Source organism: Cyprinodon tularosa, unplaced genomic scaffold (genome assembly GCF_016077235.1).
Source record: "Cyprinodon tularosa strain WSP-4 unplaced genomic scaffold, ASM1607723v1 ctg830, whole genome shotgun sequence".
Taxonomy (NCBI): Eukaryota; Metazoa; Chordata; class Actinopteri; order Cyprinodontiformes; family Cyprinodontidae; genus Cyprinodon; species Cyprinodon tularosa.
The window spans coordinates 85,737-107,530 of record NW_024039597.1 but is presented as its reverse complement, the minus strand read 5'-3'; the positions used below and the strand labels follow the sequence as shown (position 1 = coordinate 107,530).

At 39.3% G+C, this 21,794-nt stretch overlaps 1 protein-coding gene across 1 annotated transcript; it reads left to right on the top strand.

Annotated features, from left to right (window-relative positions):
• LOC119774780 (mucin-3B) lies at positions 1-21,680 on the top strand. The gene is made up of 8 exons (XM_038272460.1): positions 1-274; positions 19,300-19,418; positions 19,566-19,630; positions 19,742-19,941; positions 20,027-20,192; positions 20,719-20,877; positions 20,981-21,045; positions 21,132-21,680. Exons 1-8 carry the CDS (start codon positions 154-156, stop codon positions 21,179-21,181), a joined length of 945 nt encoding a protein of 314 aa, XP_038128388.1. The 5' UTR covers positions 1-153; the 3' UTR covers positions 21,182-21,680.
• Positions 21,681-21,794: the final 114 nt, after the last annotated feature.

The following is a 21,794-nucleotide window of genomic DNA, read 5'->3' as shown; positions in this document are numbered from 1 at the left end:
TTGGAATCACACAGAAGATCCACACTGAGCTATAGGTTAAATCACTTAGAAATTGGTCAAAAAGATCTTTGGTTTTCTGTCCACCTTCTATTTATTCTCTCTGTGTATTGGAAGGTGTTCTCTTTCAAGGCATCATTTAAATTTAGAAAAAAAATGAAGAAAATGCTTTCTGTGGAATCCTGGAACAAGAGGAGTTTTTTTATCCTACTTATTATTCTGACCTTGGTTTTGATTGTGCTAATTGTAGGCACTGCAATGACCACTCATAAAGGAGGTAAGTCTGTAGTTTCCTTTGATTATCTCTGTTTAAACAAGATTACATTTGAACTATTAACCAGTTTTTGTACTTTATTGTCTATCAGTAGTGAAATTCAGGCGCAGCACCATAAAGTCACAGGCAAGCTTAATCATTCAGTTTTATAGGTACAATTTTAAGAGAGTAAAAATAAGAAATTGTTCAAATTTACAGTATAAGACAAAATACTGTCTTCCTGATGAGCTTAACTAAATATCCCCTCCATGCTATATAGGCCCACTACCGCTCTAACATACCATGCCATAGTGTAGACGATAGCTGATACCCTAAAAGAGACAAAATGCTTGTACAGGAGACCTCCCAGCATTCCTAAAGACCATAGGGTCCTTAGCAGTTAGAGACACATCTGATCTTTCTTTATCAGTTCTGTGATGTCATGCCAATTTGTTGTTGGTAGGCACCAAAGTGAACACCAAGGGACTTACATGTTTTTAGAATCTGAATGTCACTGGATGTCTCACTGTATACAAAAACAATGAAACACCTGGAGGCAAAAGGGGCAGCATATTTTGTTAATCATTTGAGAAAGTAAATGGTGTGTGCAATAACATTACACAGAGAATAAATGTTCGAGAGATAAGTAAAATACACTCCATTCAGTGATTGAGGAAGTGAAATTCCTAGGGCGTTGTTTTTATCACTTTTCTTATTGAACCTGAGCCAAATTCTGTATTTGTCCATAAGAAAAAAAGACATTTGAATGAATGAGTCAATGAATGAATGAATGAATGAAAGGAATTTATTTCAGACGATTAACAAATACTGAAAATAATAATAATAATAGATAAATCAATTTCTAAAAATATTTCAAACAAACAACCATGTACACACTAAAAAGCAATTGGTTACAGGTCAAACATTAATTACATTTTTAAGTTTGAAATTAATTAAATTTATTTACCACATAAATACAAGCTAAGCAAATAAACATCATTTTTAATAAACTTGTCAGTGTATATCTTGAGATCTGACATTGATTATTCATGTTTGAGTATTGATTCATTTATGTTGTCTGAAAAGGGGTATGAAGAAGTAAAACTCATTTTAGTAGCTTAAGTAGCCTTAATGCTTAACTTCTCTGTTTTGGACCCAAAATTAACAAAACAGAACTTTATGGTATTGGGGCGCTGAAAATACTGCGCTTTAACAGGCTTCTGAACCCAAGCGCAGGTGCAGACAATTAGAGGGAAGATGGCGAATGTAACGAACGAGATGCAGCTTCCACCAAATTCGGTGAGATCCTTATTTATCTACCCGTTTGCCAGAAGAACATCCCTGTTGTAGGATATGAAAATTTCATGTCATGGTTATTGTGACTGTGACGAATCCACATCCTCTAACTTTGCGCGCCACACACACATTCCTGTTATACTGTGTTTGTGAGGACTAATACACTCGCGCTGAGCCCTACAGTAGCGGTCCATTAACTTAAAACACACAAGCTGTCCTGGTTACCTACTGGCATATTGAGGGTGCACACTTAATATTTCAGTGGGGTTAGCCGTGTGTGTGTGTGTGGGGGGTGTGGGGGTGTACGTGTTTATGCTATGGGGAGTTGTCATCTTCAGTCTGGCTGCGTCTTTGCTGGTTTCAAACCCAGTTTGGTGTAATTGAATAAGTCAATGAATCTGTGTAAAATAATTAAGTTGTAAAAATTATTTGTTTTTGGATATCAATTATTTGTGGAGGTGATATATGGACAAAACTGATTTATGAGAAGAAATCAGAAATAAGAGAGCCTGAGGGGAGGGGCTTAAACTATTTAATGAGGGCTGTGGGAAGAAAAGCGGCAATTTTTGTTTTCTGTTTCTTTGTTACATTGCTGGTAACTGGAGGGAGGCTGAGGCCCAGAGGATCTTGTACATGTTTAGTTTCTTTTGCACCCTGTTTTGAGTTTTTGAGCACAATAAATCACCAACACCAGTAACCAGGGGCGGATTTAGGAAATTTGGGGCCCTAGGCAAAGACAGGCACGGGGCCCCCTGAGAAGAAAACCCATAAAACAGACCCATTCTGCAGATAGAGAAATGTTAATAGAATAGACATCCATTATTTGTTCTAGGTTTTGTCCCTCTCTTCTTGTCCCTTTTTCCTCTCTATTTATCAGTGTTCTGATGGCATTTTAGCCAAAGGATTTTTATCAAAAACATAATTAATGTGCACAAATAAGGATTAGTTGTATTAACCATACATGGAAACAGAGTTTTATGGGGCCCCCAGGAACTTTGGGCCCTAGGCAACTGCCTAGTATTGCCTAATGGTAAATCCCCCCTTGCCGGTAACCCGACTGAGCCTGGATTCTTGGAGGCCAAAGAACCCTGTCACAGTGACCCAAATCATCACTGTTACTGTTATTATGTGGGTTCTCTCCAGGTACTCCAGCTTCCTCCCAAAATTAAAAAAGATGACTTTCACCCATAGACTGCTGAAGAAAGGCAAAGGCCTCAGCGTCCTAGAATTCATAACCACTTTTACGGTACTGTTGTTGAATATAATAATAATATAAAATCAAGGGGCCAATGTAAAAAAAAAAAACGGTGTTCTCCTTTAAGTTCTGTTTGTGAAACGGAAAACTCTGAGTTTCCCTGATTTCAGGTTTAAAAAACTTAGGCTGTTTCTCAATATGTGTACTTGTGCACTCGTTAAATGTCCTCAGTCTCAGCTCTAGTACTGTTCCACTCTTTGAGTTTTTACTGCTCTAGTGGCTCGTTTTTCTGACAGTAGGCGAACTGGACCACAGGTCGGATTCGAATCAAGTCACCCGCAGCGAGGACTAAAGCCTCCGTACACGTTTGTGCACACTAACCACTGCGCCACCTCCACACACTAAATCCATTATTTAAATCTGGCTATATTCATAGTCTTAAGCAGCAAAAGCACCATCATTATGACTAGTCAGTGCATTTCTCTGTTCCTCTTCCCTACCAGACATTTCTGGCTTTATAAACTTTTAAACTTGATCTTTATATCATCTTTCTTTTGAAGCTTCTGTCAAAGTGGTTAGAAATAAACCACAGCAAACCAGAGTGTGGTCTGAGGGGGCCATGGTGAATCTCCAAGATTGTTTTTAATGCTCTGACTGGAACATGTTCAAAGCTGCACCAACCTATGACAACAAAATAGATGCCATGACCGTGTCAGCCTACGTCAACAAATGCATTGAAGACTTAGACTTAGACTTAGACTTAGACTTCTTTATTTGTCATTTTGTATGCACAGGGTGCATACAGAACGAAATTGCGTTACATACAGCTTATGAACGTTGCATTGATATTTCACAATGGCACGAGTTATAGAAAAATACAAAAAGTGCAGCAGTGGTCAAAGTGTGAACAGTGCAGAGGATAAGAGACAGTGTGCAAGTTGCAGTGGTTCAGTGCAAAATGGCATTTGTGCAAAAAATGCGTTATTGAAAAATACAATGAGATGAACAATTTAAAGGGCTAAAAGTTAAAAGTTCAGCAGCATTTGATGCCCGATAATGTGCAATAGGTGCAGAGTTCGGATTGTGGATCAAAGGTTCAACAGTCTGATGGCAGTGGGGAAGAAGCTGTTGCACAACCTGGTGGATCTGCAGCGGATGCTGCGGAACCTCTTTCCAGAGGGCAGCAGGGAGAACAGTCCATGGTGGGGGTGTGAGGGGTCTTTGATGATATTACGGGCTCGGGACACACAGCGCTGTGATGAAATGTCCTTAATGGAGGGAAGAGGAGCCCCAATGATTCCTTCCGCTGTCCTCACCACCCTCCTCACATTCTTCCTGTGATGTCAGCATCACAAAGAACATCACCAACTGGGCAAACCAACAACCCTGGATGAATGGGAAGGTTTGGAAATCACTAAAAGCATGGAACTCAGTTTTCAAGTCTGGTGATACAGAGGCACTGAGGAAAGCATGTGCCATGTTGAAGCGTGCAATTAGATCAGCGAAGCAGAGCCACAGCTGGAAGATTCATCATCTTTTCCATGACGCCAAACTACAACACAACCTCCTCCCCAGTAGATGCACCTAATGCTGACTTCCTAAATGAACTAAACAACTTCTTTGGTAGGTTTGAGGCACTAAACAGCACTCCAGTCGTTAAAGCTTTTCCACACTAGGAACAGGAACCAGTAAATAGCTGAAGTGAGGAAAACTCTGAGGACAGTCAACCCAAGAAAGGCCCCGAACCCCGATAACATACCTAGGCAGATATACAAGGAGAGTGCAGGTCAGCTGGCTGGTGTCCTCACAGACAGTTTTAACACCTCATTAAAAGGGCACAAAAGCGCATGTACTTCCTGTGGAGAATGAGGAGAGCCCACCTGCCCCCACCCATCCTCAGAACCTTCTACATAGGCACCATAGAGGGCAGTCTGACTAGCTGTCTCACTGTGTGGTGTGGAGACTGCAGCGTCGTAGACTGGAAGAAGGGGAGAAGAGTAGTGAGAACAGCAGAGAAGAGTCCCCTTTTCCCTCAAAAAAAGACATTTCATCTCAGCACTGCGAGTCGCGGCCTGTAACATTGTCAATGAACCCTCACATCCCCACCATGGACTGTTCTTCATGCTGCCCTCTGGGAAGAGTTTTGCAACATTTGATGCAGGTCCAGCAGATTCTGAAACAGCTTTTTCCCCACTGCCATTGTCGTATCTCCTATTTTTAAGAGAATAAATCAGCGCGGACCAACTGTGTCTTGATGTTACTCCAAAGCTTTATTGAACAACCAACTTCCTCAGACGTAAGGCGTCCCACACCCCCGTGATCCCACACACACAATCCTATTGGTCTACAGTACTCCCTGTACGTAACCTGCGTAAAGCATTAACCCTTGATGCACAGTATTCAGATACACCACAGCCATCAGACAGCTGATCTGTTGAGAAAACTCTACATCATGTCACAGACATTGCATCACACTGACAACACCAAACCAAAACACTGCATAATTGCACCATATATATTTATTGCTCTGAACTTCCATATCAATGCATTTTTTGCACCATGTTTTTTCTTCCACACTGTTTACATTTTATCACTACTGCAGTTTAAGAAATGGAAATGTCATGAAAGCTGGACAAAACGAAAGTTTGTTTTTTATGCACTCTGTGTATAAAAAATGACAATAAAAGTTGTCTAAGTCTAAGTCATGTGTCACAAAAGATATTAAAGCATAATTGAAATAAGATGCCTAATATTTACTTCAGTGTTTAACATAGACACCCAGACCCTCTTGCATTATTATGTTGATAGCCTAACCATGCCTAATCTGTTCACTCCTGTTCTGGAAAGCCAACATATTCTTACACAATACTTCAAGTACCATGCAATAAACATTTGACTTTTAAAACACATACAGTTCTGGCACAGTATCTTCCTTTTCAAGCACCTGCTCTCCATCTATCTCTCTGTTCACTGCTCCTCTTGCTGCTAGGCCCAAAACTTGGTTTGACTTGGCATTTTTCTCCCTATCCTGTTTTCATTTCATCATATTAACATGAAATGAAATCTGTTTTGCAGGTTCCAGAGCAGCGATAAACAGGATGAATAATAAATATTAAATAAACAATATAAAAAATGCAAATTTAAGAAATTATATAAAATAAATGAATATAGGAGCCATTATGGAGACCCTTGAAGTTAGGGCAAGTTACCACAGAAAATATTTATTTTGAAAATTAAGAGGATGTTTTATTTTGTTTCTGCGCAGGACTTACTGTCCCGCACAATGTGCTCTGTGACATCTTGCTGCATTATGCTTCATCAACAGAACAGGTGTTCTATCAGAACAGCATACACTGTCAGATGGGCATACTCTTAGCTTTTATTAATCTTTATTAATTATGTTTCAACATAAAGCATCGTCAATGTTTTCATTGATTTTAACATGAAAACAAAATGTAACCAAATTTAAACTCCCTAACACATGTTTTTTTTTTTTACTACTAAAGTAACTTATTTTGCATTAATATTGAGTAAAATGATTTTAGATATACAGGCTTTTTCTCTCAACATCCCGGGAACTTCAGTCGTGTATGGCCGTTTCAACATCCTGGGAATAACAGTATAATCAAATATGATTTTACACTGTTGCTAAAATTCAATGGGAATAATTCTCTGTCGCGCATGTGCACGCATGTGTAAACTGAAAAATCAGCAATAAATATTAATTTCATTTTGAGTTCAAGAGGTCGCTAACATCTATTGCATATTGAATGTTGATTCCATTGCTTGAAATCAACTGACGAACTTTACTGACGGAGTTAATTAAACATTGGTTTGATGTTTCCTTGCTTTATGAGAAGTTTGCTGGGCTGAAAAATATTTTCTCCTTAAAATGCAGGTTTTTTTCCCCGTTATCAACACCTTAAACTTCTCTCATCTAAATTTATAGCTCGATTTGGTCCTGTTTCAGTGACTGCCATTAAGGACGAACTGACTAATGTTGTCTGTAGCCTGTGTGTGGCATGTACCATAGTGATAGTGCATGTATTCATGTTAATCTTTGCTCTTCAAATATAAAAAAACCTTGCAGTTTCGTGGGAGACCTTGATCATCGCCCTACATTCAGTTTAAGTGTAATTTATTTTTAATTAATATTACATTTTAAGCAAAATATAAATGAAAAAAATACAGATGACATGACCTCAGAGTTCTCTGTGGTAGCCTTGAGACCGGCATTAGATTTTTCCAATCAAACAATTGCTTTTTTGTTGTAGATTTTGGAAAATATTTAATCTGAACATGAATCTTACATTCAACCTAATTTTCTGTTTTCTTGTTGATTTACCAGAACTCAAAAATGGAAGGAAAAATCCTTCTGAAGAAGTAATGCCGACGCCACATTTCACTGACACGGATGAAGGGATTCAGGAAGTTTTGCAAATTAGACAGCAGAAAATTAATACGATTCATATAAATAACATGAATGCCTTGCCTCTGGACAAAGAAGGAAAAAAAGTCATGAAAAATTCCAGCACTGGAACAAAAATGTCATCCCTCAGAACAGAGATGAGCTCTACATCTACGTCAACCTTTCCACATAAAGGAGCATTAATGTCAGAGTCAACCCCAAATGAAGTTTTAACTGGGTTAAGCACAACATCAACAGTTTCCTCTTCCAGTACAGTGCATTTCCAGACTTCAGATCCAACTGTCTCTCCTGCCAGTACCCAAGATTCTCAATCAACCTCAAGTCACATCTCAAATACAACTGCGGCCAGAAGTACAACAAATTTAGACCCGTTGAATAGCCCTAACCCATCTGTGACAAACACACCCTATATCACAAACTCTTCTTCGGTTACGACAGAGAAAACGGCTGGAACATTGTCTTCTACTGAGCCAACTGCAGCAGAAACAGCTGACACAACTGCACCAAGTACAGGCCCATCAGAAAGTAAAGCAACATTTGCAACTGATTCATCCCTAACAGAGATGCAATCTACACGTTCTTCAACCTTTCCACACACAGAAACAATATTGTCAACAGAGTCAACAACAAACAATGTCACAAATGGGTTAAGTACACCAATAACAGATTCCTCTTCAAATACAGTGGATTTCCAGACTTCAAATCCAACTGTTTCTCCTGCCAATACCCAAGATTCTCAATCAACCTCAAGTCACGTCTCAAATACAACTGAGACCAGAAGTACAACAAATTTAGACATGTTGAGTAGCCCTAACCCATCTGTGACAAACACACCCTATATCACAAACTCTTCTTCGGTTACAACAGAGAAAACTGCTGGAACATTGTCTTCTACTGAGCCAACTGCAGCAAAAACAGCCGACGCAACTGTACCAAGTACAGGCCTATCAGACAGTAAAGCAACATTTGCAACTGATTCATCCCTAACAGAGATGCAATCTACACCTTCTTCAACCTTTCCACACACAGAAACAATATTGTCAACAGAGTCAACAACAAACAATGTCACAAATGGGTTAAGTACACCAACAACAGATTCCTCTTCAAATACAGTGGATTTCCAGACTTCAAATCCAACTGTTTCTCCTGCCAATACCCAAGATTCTCAATCAACCTCAAGTCACGTCTCAAATACAACTGAGACCAGAAGTACAACAAATTTAGACATGTTGAGTAGCCCTAACCCATCTGTGACAAACACACCCTATATCACAAACTCTTCTTCGGTTACAACAGAGAAAACTGCTGGAACATTGTCTTCTACTGAGCCAACTGCAGCAAAAACAGCTGACGCAACTGTACCAAGTACAGGCCTATCAGACAGTAAAGCAACATTTGCAACTGATTCATCCCTAACAGAGATGCAATCTACACCTTCTTCAACCTTTCCACACACAGAAACAATATTGTCAACAGAGTCAACAACTAACAATGTCACAAATGTGTTAAGCACACCAACAACAGATTCCTCTTCAAGTACAGTGGATTTCCAGACTTTAAATCCAACTTTCTCTCCTGCCACTACCCAAGATTCTCAATCAACCTCAAGTCACATCTCAAATACAACTGAGGCCATAAGTACAACAAATTTAGACACGTTGAATAGCCCTAACCCATCTGTGACAAGCACAACCTATATCACAAACTCTTCTTCGGTTACGACAGAGAAAACTGCTGGAACATTGTCTTCTACTGAGCCAACTGCAGCAAAAACACCTGACGCAACTGTAACAAGTACAGGCCCATCAGAAAGTAAAGCAACGTTTGCAACTGATTCATCCCTAACAGAGATGCCATCTACATCTACTTCAACCTTTCCACACACAGAAACAATATTGTCAACAGAGTCAACAACAAACAATGTCACAAATGGGTTAAGTACACCAACATCAAATTCCTCTTCCAGTACAGTGCATTTCCAGACTTCAGATCCAACTGTCTCTCCTGCCAGTACCCAAGATTCTCAATCAACCTCAAGTCACATCTCAAATACAAATGAGGCCATAAGTACAACAAATTTAGACATGTTGAGTAGCCCTTACCCATCTGTGACAAACACAACCTATATCACAAACTCTTCTTCGGTTACGACAGAGAAAACTGCTGGAACATTGTCTTCTACTGAGCCAACTGCAGCAGAAACAGCTGACACAACTGCACCAAGTACAGGCCCATCAGAAAGTAAAGCAACATTTGCAACTGATTCATCCCTAACAGAGATGCAATCTACACCTTCTTCAACCTTTCCACACACAGAAACAATATTGTCAACAGAGTCAACAACAAACAATGTCACAAATGGTTTAAGCACACCAACAACAGTTTCCTCTTCAAATACAGTGGATTTTCAGACTTCAAATCCAACTGTCTCTCCTGCCACTACCCAAGATTCTCAATCAACCTCAAGTCACATCTCAAATACAACTGAGACCAGAAGTACAACAAATTTAGACATGTTGAGTAGCCCTTACCCATCTGTGACAAACACACCCTATATCACAAACTCTTCTTCGTTTACGACAGAGAAAACTGCTGGAACACTGTCTTCTACTGAGCCAACTGCAGCACAAACAGCTGACGCAACTGTACCAAGTACAGGCGCATCAGAAAGTAAAGCAACATTTGCAACTGATTCATCCCCAACAGAGATGCAATCTACATCTTCTTCAACCTTTCCACACACAGAAACAATATTGTCAACAGAGTCAACAACAAACAATGTCACAAATGGGTTAAGTACACCAACATCAAATTCCTCTTCCAGTACAGTGCATTTCCAGACTTCAGATCCAACTGTCTCTCCTGCCAGTACCCAAGATTCTCAATCAACCTCAAGTCACATCTCAAATACAAATGAGGCCATAAGTACAACAAATTTAGACACGTTGAATAGCCCTAACCCATCTGTGACAAGCACACCCTATATCACAAACTCTTCTTCGGTTACGACAGAGAAAACTGCTGGAACATTGTCTTCTACTGAGCCAACTGCAGCAGAAACAGCTGACACAACTGCACCAAGTACAGGCCCATCAGAAAGTAAAGCAACATTTGCAACTGATTCATCCCTAACAGAGATGCAATCTACACGTTCTTCAACCTTTCCACACACAGAAACAATATTGTCAACAGAGTCAACAACAAACAATGTCACAAATGGGTTAAGTACACCAATAACAGATTCCTCTTCAAATACAGTGGATTTCCAGACTTCAAATCCAACTGTTTCTCCTGCCAATACCCAAGATTCTCAATCAACCTCAAGTCACGTCTCAAATACAACTGAGACCAGAAGTACAACAAATTTAGACATGTTGAGTAGCCCTAACCCATCTGTGACAAACACACCCTATATCACAAACTCTTCTTCGGTTACAACAGAGAAAACTGCTGGAACATTGTCTTCTACTGAGCCAACTGCAGCAAAAACAGCCGACGCAACTGTACCAAGTACAGGCCTATCAGACAGTAAAGCAACATTTGCAACTGATTCATCCCTAACAGAGATGCAATCTACACCTTCTTCAACCTTTCCACACACAGAAACAATATTGTCAACAGAGTCAACAACAAACAATGTCACAAATGGGTTAAGTACACCAACAACAGATTCCTCTTCAAATACAGTGGATTTCCAGACTTCAAATCCAACTGTTTCTCCTGCCAATACCCAAGATTCTCAATCAACCTCAAGTCACGTCTCAAATACAACTGAGACCAGAAGTACAACAAATTTAGACATGTTGAGTAGCCCTAACCCATCTTTGACAAACACACCCTATATCACAAACTCTTCTTCGGTTACAACAGAGAAAACTGCTGGAACATTGTCTTCTACTGAGCCAACTGCAGCAAAAACAGCTGACGCAACTGTACCAAGTACAGGCCTATCAGACAGTAAAGCAACATTTGCAACTGATTCATCCCTAACAGAGATGCAATCTACACCTTCTTCAACCTTTCCACACACAGAAACAATATTGTCAACAGAGTCAACAACTAACAATGTCACAAATGTGTTAAGCACACCAACAACAGATTCCTCTTCAAGTACAGTGGATTTCCAGACTTTAAATCCAACTTTCTCTCCTGCCACTACCCAAGATTCTCAATCAACCTCAAGTCACATCTCAAATACAACTGAGGCCATAAGTACAACAAATTTAGACACGTTGAATAGCCCTAACCCATCTGTGACAAGCACAACCTATATCATAAACTCTTCTTCGGTTACGACAGAGAAAACTGCTGGAACATTGTCTTCTACTGAGCCAACTGCAGCAAAAACACCTGACGCAACTGTAACAAGTACAGGCCCATCAGAAAGTAAAGCAACGTTTGCAACTGATTCATCCCTAACAGAGATGCCATCTACATCTACTTCAACCTTTCCACACACAGAAACAATATTGTCAACAGAGTCAACAACAAACAATGTCACAAATGGGTTAAGTACACCAACATCAAATTCCTCTTCCAGTACAGTGCATTTCCAGACTTCAGATCCAACTGTCTCTCCTGCCAGTACCCAAGATTCTCAATCAACCTCAAGTCACATCTCAAATACAAATGAGGCCATAAGTACAACAAATTTAGACATGTTGAGTAGCCCTTACCCATCTGTGACAAACACACCCTATATCACAAACTCTTCTTCGGTTACGACAGAGAAAACTGCTGGAACATTGTCTTCTACTGAGCCAACTGCAGCAGAAACAGCTGACACAACTGCACCAAGTACAGGCCCATCAGAAAGTAAAGCAACATTTGCAACTGATTCATCCCTAACAGAGATGCAATCTACACCTTCTTCAACCTTTCCACACACAAAAACAATATTGTCAACAGAGTCAACAACAAACAATGTCACAAATGGTTTAAGCACACCAACAACAGTTTCCTCTTCAAATACAGTGGATTTTCAGACTTCAAATCCAACTGTCTCTCCTGCCACTACCCAAGATTCTCAATCAACCTCAAGTCACATCTCAAATACAACTGAGGCCATAAGTACAACAAATTTAGACACGTTGAATAGCCCTAACCCATCTGTGACAAACACAACCTATATCACAAACTCTTCTTCGGTTACGACAGAGAAAACTGCTGGAACATTGTCTTCTACTGAGCCAACTGCAGCAAAAACACCTGACGCAACTGTACCAAGTACAGGCGCATCAGAAATTAAAGCAACATTTGCAACTGATTCATCCCCAACAGAGATGCAATCTACATCTTCTTCAACCTTTACACACACAGAAACAATATTGTCAACAGAGTCAACAACAAACAATGTCACAAATGGGTTAAGTACACCAACATCAAATTCCTCTTCCAGTACAGTGCATTTCCAGACTTCAGATCCAACTGTCTCTTCTGCCAGTACCCAAGATTCTCAATCAACCTCAAGTCACATCTCAAATACAACTGAGACCAGAAGTACAACAAATTTAGACACGCTGAGTAGCCCTAACCCATCTGTGACAAACACACCCTATATCACAAACTCTTCTTCGGTTACGACAGAGAAAACTGCTGGAACATTGTCTTCTACTGAGCCAACTGCAGCAGAAACAGCTGACACAACTGCACCAAGTACAGGCCCATCAGAAAGTAAAGCAACATTTGCAACTGATTCATCCCTAACAGAGATGCAATCTACACCTTCTTCAACCTTTCCACACACAGAAACAATATTGTCAACAGAGTCAACAACAAATAATGTCACAAATGGTTTAAGCACACCAACAACAGTTTCCTCTTCAAATACAGTGGATTTCCAGACTTCAAATCCAACTGTTTCTCCTGCCAATACCCAAGATTCTCAATCAACCTCAAGTCATATCTCAAATACAACTGAGACCAGAAGTACAACAAATTTAGACATGTTGAGTAGCCCTAACCCTTCTGTGACAAACACACCCTATATCACAAACTCTTCTTCGGTTACGACAGAGAAAACTGCTGCAACATTCTCTTCTACTGAGCCAACTGCAGCACAAACAGCTGCCGCAACTGTAGCAAGTACAGGCCCATCAGAAAGTAAAGCAACATTTGCACCTGATTCATCCCTAACAGAGATGCAATCTACACCTTCTTCAACCTTTCCACACACAGAAACAATATTGTCAACAGAGTCAACAACAAACAATGTCACAAATGGTTTAAGCACACCAACAACAGTTTCCTCTTCAAATACAGTGGATTTTCAGACTTCAAATCCAACTGTCTCTCCTGCCACTACCCAAGATTCTCAATCAACCTCAAGTCACATCTCAAATACAACTGAGACCAGAAGTACAACAAATTTAGACATGTTGAGTAGCCCTTACCCATCTGTGACAAACACAACCTATATCACAAACTCTTCTTCGGTTACGACAGAGAAAACTGCTGGAACATTGTCTTCTACTGAGCCAACTGCAGCAAAAACACCTGACGCAACTGTACCAAGTACAGGCGCATCAGAAATTAAAGCAACATTTGCAACTGATTCATCCCCAACAGAGATGCAATCTACATCTTCTTCAACCTTTACACACACAGAAACAATATTGTCAACAGAGTCAACAACAAACAATGTCACAAATGGGTTAAGTACACCAACATCAAATTCCTCTTCCAGTACAGTGCATTTCCAGACTTCAGATCCAACTGTCTCTTCTGCCAGTACCCAAGATTCTCAATCAACCTCAAGTCACATCTCAAATACAACTGAGACCAGAAGTACAACAAATTTAGACACGCTGAGTAGCCCTAACCCATCTGTGACAAACACACCCTATATCACAAACTCTTCTTCGGTTACGACAGAGAAAACTGCTGGAACATTGTCTTCTACTGAGCCAACTGCAGCAGAAACAGCTGACACAACTGCACCAAGTACAGGCCCATCAGAAAGTAAAGCAACATTTGCAACTGATTCATCCCTAACAGAGATGCAATCTACACCTTCTTCAACCTTTCCACACACAGAAACAATATTGTCAACAGAGTCAACAACAAATAATGTCACAAATGGTTTAAGCACACCAACAACAGTTTCCTCTTCAAATACAGTGGATTTCCAGACTTCAAATCCAACTGTTTCTCCTGCCAATACCCAAGATTCTCAATCAACCTCAAGTCATATCTCAAATACAACTGAGACCAGAAGTACAACAAATTTAGACATGTTGAGTAGCCCTAACCCTTCTGTGACAAACACACCCTATATCACAAACTCTTCTTCGGTTACGACAGAGAAAACTGCTGCAACATTCTCTTCTACTGAGCCAACTGCAGCACAAACAGCTGCCGCAACTGTAGCAAGTACAGGCCCATCAGACAGTAAAGCAACATTTGCACCTGATTCATCCCTAACAGAGATGCAATCTACACCTTCTTCAACCTTTCCACACACAGAAACAATATTGTCAACAGAGTCAACAACAAACAATGTCACAAATGGTTTAAGCACACCAACAACAGTTTCCTCTTCAAATACAGTGGATTTTCAGACTTCAAATCCAACTGTCTCTCCTGCCACTACCCAAGATTCTCAATCAACCTCAAGTCACATCTCAAATACAACTGAGACCAGAAGTACAACAAATTTAGACATGTTGAGTAGCCCTTACCCATCTGTGACAAACACACCCTATATCACAAACTCTTCTTCGTTTACGACAGAGAAAACTGCTGGAACACTGTCTTCTACTGAGCCAACTGCAGCACAAACAGCTGACGCAACTGTACCAAGTACAGGCGCATCAGAAAGTAAAGCAACATTTGCAACTGATTCATCCCCAACAGAGATGCAATCTACATCTTCTTCAAGCTTTTCACACACAGAAACAGTATTGTCAACAGAGTCAACAACAAACAATGTCACAAATGGGTTAAGTACACCAATAACAGATTCCTCTTCAAATACAGTGGAGTTCCAGACTTCAAATCCAACTGTCTCTCCTGCCACTACCCAAGATTCTCAATCAACCTCAAGTCACATCTCAAATACAACTGCGGCCAGAAGTACAACAAATTTAGACCCGTTGAATAGCCCTAACCCATCTGTGACAAACACACCCTATATCACAAACTCTTCTTCGGTTACGACAGAGAAAACGGCTGGAACATTGTCTTCTACTGAGCCAACTGCAGCAGAAACAGCTGACACAACTGCACCAAGTACAGGCCCATCAGAAAGTAAAGCAACATTTGCAACTGATTCATCCCTAACAGAGATGCAATCTACATCTACTTCAACCTTTCCACACACAGAAACAATATTGTCAACAGAGTCAACAACAAACAATGTCACAAATGGGTTAAGTACACCAACATCAAATTCCTCTTCCAGTACAGTGCATTTCCAGACTTCAGATCCAACTGTCTCTTCTGCCAGTACCCAAGATTCTCAATCAACCTCAAGTCACATCTCAAATACAACTGAGACCAGAAGTACAACAAATTTAGACACGCTGAGTAGCCCTAACCCATCTGTGACAAACACACCCTATATCACAAACTCTTCTTCGGTTACGACAGAGAAAACTGCTGGAACATTGTCTTCTACTGAGCCAACTGCAGCAGAAACAGCTGACACAACTGCACCAAGTACAGGCCCATCAGAAAGTAAAGCAACATTTGCAACTGATTCATCCCTAACAGAGATGCAATCTACACCTTCTTCAACCTTTCCACACACAGAAACAATATTGTCAACAGAGTCAACAACAAACAATATCACAAATGGTTTAAGCACACCAACAACAGTTTCCTCTTCAAATACAGTGGATTTCCAGACTTCAAATCCAACTGTTTCTCCTGCCAATACCCAAGATTCTCAATCAACCTCAAGTCATATCTCAAATACAACTGAGACCAGAAGTACAACAAATTTAGACATGTTGAGTAGCCCTAACCCTTCTGTGACAAACACACCCTATATCACAAACTCTTCTTCGGTTACGACAGAGAAAACTGCTGCAACATTCTCTTCTACTGAGCCAACTGCAGCACAAACAGCTGCCGCAACTGTAGCAAGTACAGGCCCATCAGACAGTAAAGCAACATTTGCACCTGATTCATCCCTAACAGAGATGCAATCTACACCTTCTTCAACCTTTCCACACACAGAAACAATATTGTCAACAGAGTCAACAACAAACAATGTCACAAATGGGTTAAGCACACCAACAACAGTTTCCTCTTCAAATACAGTGGATTTCCAGACTTCAAATCCAACTGTCTCTTCTGCCAGTACCCAAGATTCTCAATCAACCTCAAGTCACATCTCAAATACAACTGAGACCAGAAGTACAACAAATTTAGACACGCTGAGTAGCCCTAACCCATCTGTGACAAACACACCCTATATCACAAACTCTTCTTCGGTTACGACAGAGAAAACTGCTGGAACATTGTCTTCTACTGAGCCAACTGCAGCAGAAACAGCTGACACAACTGCACCAAGCACAGGCCCATCAGAAAGTAAAGCAACATTTGCAACTGATTCATCCCTAACAGAGATGCAATCTACACCTTCTTCAACCTTTCCACACACAGAAACAATATTGTCAACAGAGTCAACAACAAACAATATCACAAATGGGTTAAGCACACCAACAACAGTTTCCTCTTCAAATACAGTGGATTTCCAAACTTCAAATCCAACTGTCTCTCCTGCCAATACCCAAGATTCTCAATCAACCTCAAGTCACATCTCAGATACAACTAAAACCACAAGTACAACAAATTTAGATATGCGGAGCAGTCCTGATCCATCGGTGACAAACACAGATTATATTACAGACTCTACCTCTGTTATAACAGAAAAAACTGTTGGAACATTGTCTTCTAGTGAGCCAACTGCAGCAGAAACAGCTGACAAAACTGTAACAAGTACAGGCCCATCAGACAGTAAAGCAACATTTGTAACTGATTTGTCGACATCTATTTCAACCTTTTCACAAACAGGAACATTAATGTCAACAGAGTCAACCACAGATAAAGACACAACTGGGTTAAGCACACCAAGAACAATTTCATTCTCAAGTACAGGGGTTTTCAAGACGTTGACTTCTAGCGAAACATCAGCCCCACCTACCACAGAGAAACCAACACCAACAAGCATCAGTGATCAGTCCATAACAATGCAACCTTCAATAACTCAGATTGCTTTATCAACTTCACCAGACTCACCTGTAAGATCTACAGTGTCATCAGGAGGTACAGTAACATTTCCAAATGACTCCTCCCTGACAGAAATGCATTTTACATCAATAGCCACCTTTGCCCCCTACACAAGCGTTACAATCAACAGAGTCAACTACAAATTAAGTTACAAATAGTTTAAGAGCACAAACTACTGTTTTCTGAAGAAGTGTCTAAGAATTTATATTTGTTTTATTTTTAAATCATGCAGCTGGTACAAATTTTATCAGATCAACACCTTTAAATTTTGATATTTTTGATAGTCTTAACATATCTTTAATGACAAATGGTCTTTTATTACAGATTCTATAACTACCACCACAGTGAAATCTACTTTTACAGATTCCAGAACATATACTATGACCCAATTTGCTCCTTCTTCTAGAGTTTAAGTAAAAATAGCCGAACAATCAAGTCTGAGTCTTGAAACATCTTCACCAACATAACAATTTTCCATTAATATAGTAACATCAGATTTCCTCAGTTTAAACTCTGCAACAATTGTTGATAAGCCATCTTTTCCTTCTGAACTCTTCTCAACAGTTGCTACAACTCCTCATTGTAAAGACTGTCAGTGCAATGGGGGGGAGTGCTTCTTTAATATGACTCTCGGGGATTGCCAGTGCATATGTCAAGACTTTGTCTTTGGAGATGTCTGCTCTCATGGAGCCAATGAAACAACTCCTCACATTGGTGAGATGATTTATACTCACACACATGTAATGTTGATATACAATATTATGTTGTTACACTGCTGAAAAAAAACAAGGGGAACCCCCTAATAAACCATCTTGGATCTGAATGAAGCAAATATTCTCACACAATACTTTGTCTGTATAGTTGAAGGTGTTGACAACAAAATCACACAATAATCATCAATGGAATTAACCAATGGAGGTCTAGATTTGGAGTCACACACAAAATTAATGTGGAAAAGAACACTACCGGCTAATCCAACTTAGATGTAATATGTGTGGCCTTTAACTTGCCTGTATGATCTCCATACAGGCAAGTGAAGCACTGAGATCTAAGGTCGTACCCCAGGTATTCCACTGATTCCTAAGCTCTGCAGACAGTATGCATCACGGAATCACCCCTGGAGCATTTTAGAGCAAAGAGCAAGGATTTCATTATCACACAGTAGTAGTATACATGTACGCTTTACATAAAACAATAAAGTGGTTATTTGGACAGTACAATCCCTGTAATGCATGCCTGCTCTTTATCTGGCCAACTTACCTTTTAGCCTGTGCCTCTTCCTTTTTGGGGTTATCTTTATAAAACACATGAGTTGTGCATAAAAAATTGAGTGCTTTTCTGCCACCATAATAAACAATTTTATCTATGGTGCCGTATGAAGTGAGATTATCCCGTGGCTCTGTTCTGGAGTCACAGGTAATGTTGTTTTGATGTTTCAGAGTAAAATGCCATCCACAGTCTGCACATCCAGAGTTTAACTTTAAAATATGCTTAGTTTTTTAGCAAACTGATGTTCTGTCTGAATGATCCGCTCTACTCCCGATTGACATGAAGTTGAGGTTTCAAGCATGAAACATAGACTAGCTGTGGAATTTAGAAATGTGTCTAGTGACCAAAGCTTCTGGGACGCTTCAGGGAAGCTCCACGGCGTACCTTCTGGAACTGCTCTGATTAACTACAGTAGAGTGGCTGCAGTGGAGAGTGGACGTGGAATGGATACTCTGCAATGCCAACACGTTTAGTTGAAGAAGTTTCTTGCAGGAAGGCCAAAATTTTCTACAAAGATGACACACAAAAACAAAAAGACTTATTAAACTTTTCTTTTTTTTTCTACCTTGATTATTGTGATGTATCAGGAAATTTATAACAATCTCTTTTCTTTTTAATCTACAGGAGCTCTGCCAACTCGAAATGCAAATATTACGTTGGAAATTTACATTGATTATCAGGATGCGTATAAGGATATAAATTCAAATGATGCATTAGAGTTTATAAAGAAATTACAACCAGAGGTAGAGATTTTATTTTATTTCATTCCATTTTTATCGCTAAATATTGCATTGTTAAATAACTTTCTGGTGTTTGACAAAATAACTGCAGGCAATTTTAGGTTTGTTAATCATTATTTAAAAAGATAAATCGTATCTTATGTCATTCAGCTGGAAGCACTTTGCAAAAGAGCGGACCCCGAATCCTTTGAAGCTGTCCAAGTTATAAAATTAACGTATGTTTCATCAAAGATTCCTGCTTAAAATATATATATATATTGCTATTAAATCTAAATGCAGAGTTCGTGACTCTTTCAAATAACATCTTTATAATTGCTTTATAACAGAAATGGAAGCGTTATCTCAGAGAGTGTGGTGATGTACAGCTATCAAAACAATGACACACATATAAGGTTTCTCAATACCCGGCTTGAGGATGTGCTGACTGATATCTTCAATGACACAAAAAACCTTGACAATGTTTATCAGGTTTTCAGTACCAATGTGTCATTTAATGGACTCAGCTTGCACCCGCCAATGATCACAGGTAGGTTTTCTCTGAACATGGTGTCAATTCTATTGTTTCATTCCCATATTAAAACGAAATTCATGTAAATTTTTCTATGAACCAGACATTGAACACCTGGAGCCTTTTGTCGACTGCTCCCATTTTAAAAATTACACTGCTGAGATCATTAGAGGTGTATGGCAGTGCGTTGGACCCTGCAAAACTAATCATGATTACTGCCAACAACGTGGAGATTGTTTTAATGACATCAATAAAGGACCCGTGTGCAGGTAAACTACAACATATGTTTGTCACCTGTTTAAGATTAAACCAGTCGTGTAGCTAGACAATTTTCTAGGGGTGACCAGGCAGGGACTGATGGGCTGCTACAGAGTGTTCTGGACAGCAAATCATAAAGGGAATGTTTTTCAAACAGATCAATTTGAGCACACATTGGCTAAAAGGTGGAAAGAGGCAATGAGGGAGGTTAAAGGGTTTTTTTTCAATTTGTGAATCTCATACACAGGCTTCAGCACATATATGAGTGTTACAAAATGTTTATAATGTGAATTCTGCATAATATGGGACCTTTGATTCACTAACATTTAAGATATTATTTAGTTGGGACATTCCACTTTATAGTATCACTGCTGCCATACTCTAGCTTAGAGGGGAACTGCTTGTTACAGTGGTGTTGAATTATGTCCACAACAACCATCACATTGTAGGGGTTGTATGGCCCATCCCATCTAGCAACACCCCTTCTTGATATCCTTATCATAACACAGTCGTTATTCTATGTACTCTTTACCTCAGGTGCTATCAAAACAGTTTCGAACAATACTATGGTACAAGATGTGAGTCCTTCCGCAGAGGTCCAGGTTTCTATGGTGCACTGTTTGGATCTCTGGCTATTGCACTCCTGCTTTTGATCACCATTATCACCATTGTGAGGTGGCGTAATGGAGGATTTTGGTGGGTTATTATCGTTAATTAGCGTAATATTACAAACTGGTAATATCTTTGTTTGTAATATTTAATTATTAAGAGAAAACAACATTTTTGTCTTCTTTTCCAGGAAAAGACAGTCAATCGACATATCACTACCTTTTAATGAAGATTTCTTTGATTTCTCCAACAGACGTAAGAACTGTAATTCTATTTTCTGTCATGTTCATCAGCATATTCTAAATTTCGATTACTAAGAAATTAAATGTTTTCATTTCCAGGGAATCGGGACTTTGATTTACAGGGATCTTACACCCTACACGGTTTTTAGAAAATATGAAACAGCTTTGCAGGTATTCTTATTTGCTCTGTATTCCTATGTATCTATATTTATCTATTCAAATAACAACATTGTTATATTTTTGAATACCCTATAAGATAAGAAAATCCAATGCAATAAATTGCTTACATTGTTCCCACATGTATACTCAAAGATATGCTCTGAATTATTAACATTTTGTTTGTGTGATTAAAAAAACATGAATGCTGTTTGGTGTTGGTGCTGAAAGGTGTTTCTTTAAAATGTAAAAAAAAACAACAACAAAAACTCCAATACATCACAGAAAAAACTGAGTATATTTATCAGGAAAAGAAAATATATGTTTGATTAATCAATCGGTTTTTAAAAAGTTTTGAATTTTGGTATTTTTTTCAAAAATTGACTGTAATCAAATGTACCATTTATGTGGCTTCATATAAAAACAGTTCAAGAGTAGAATAAAAGAGTGTAATAAAAAGAGAAGGGTCGTGTTTGAATCATGAGAAGTGCCGTCACTCCAGGAACCTCCTCAGTGTCTGGTGTCTGATTTGAACTTAAATCTAAGACCATTTTAGTAGAACGTAGATCTGAGATATCATTAAAATTACAGATATCCTATTTTTTT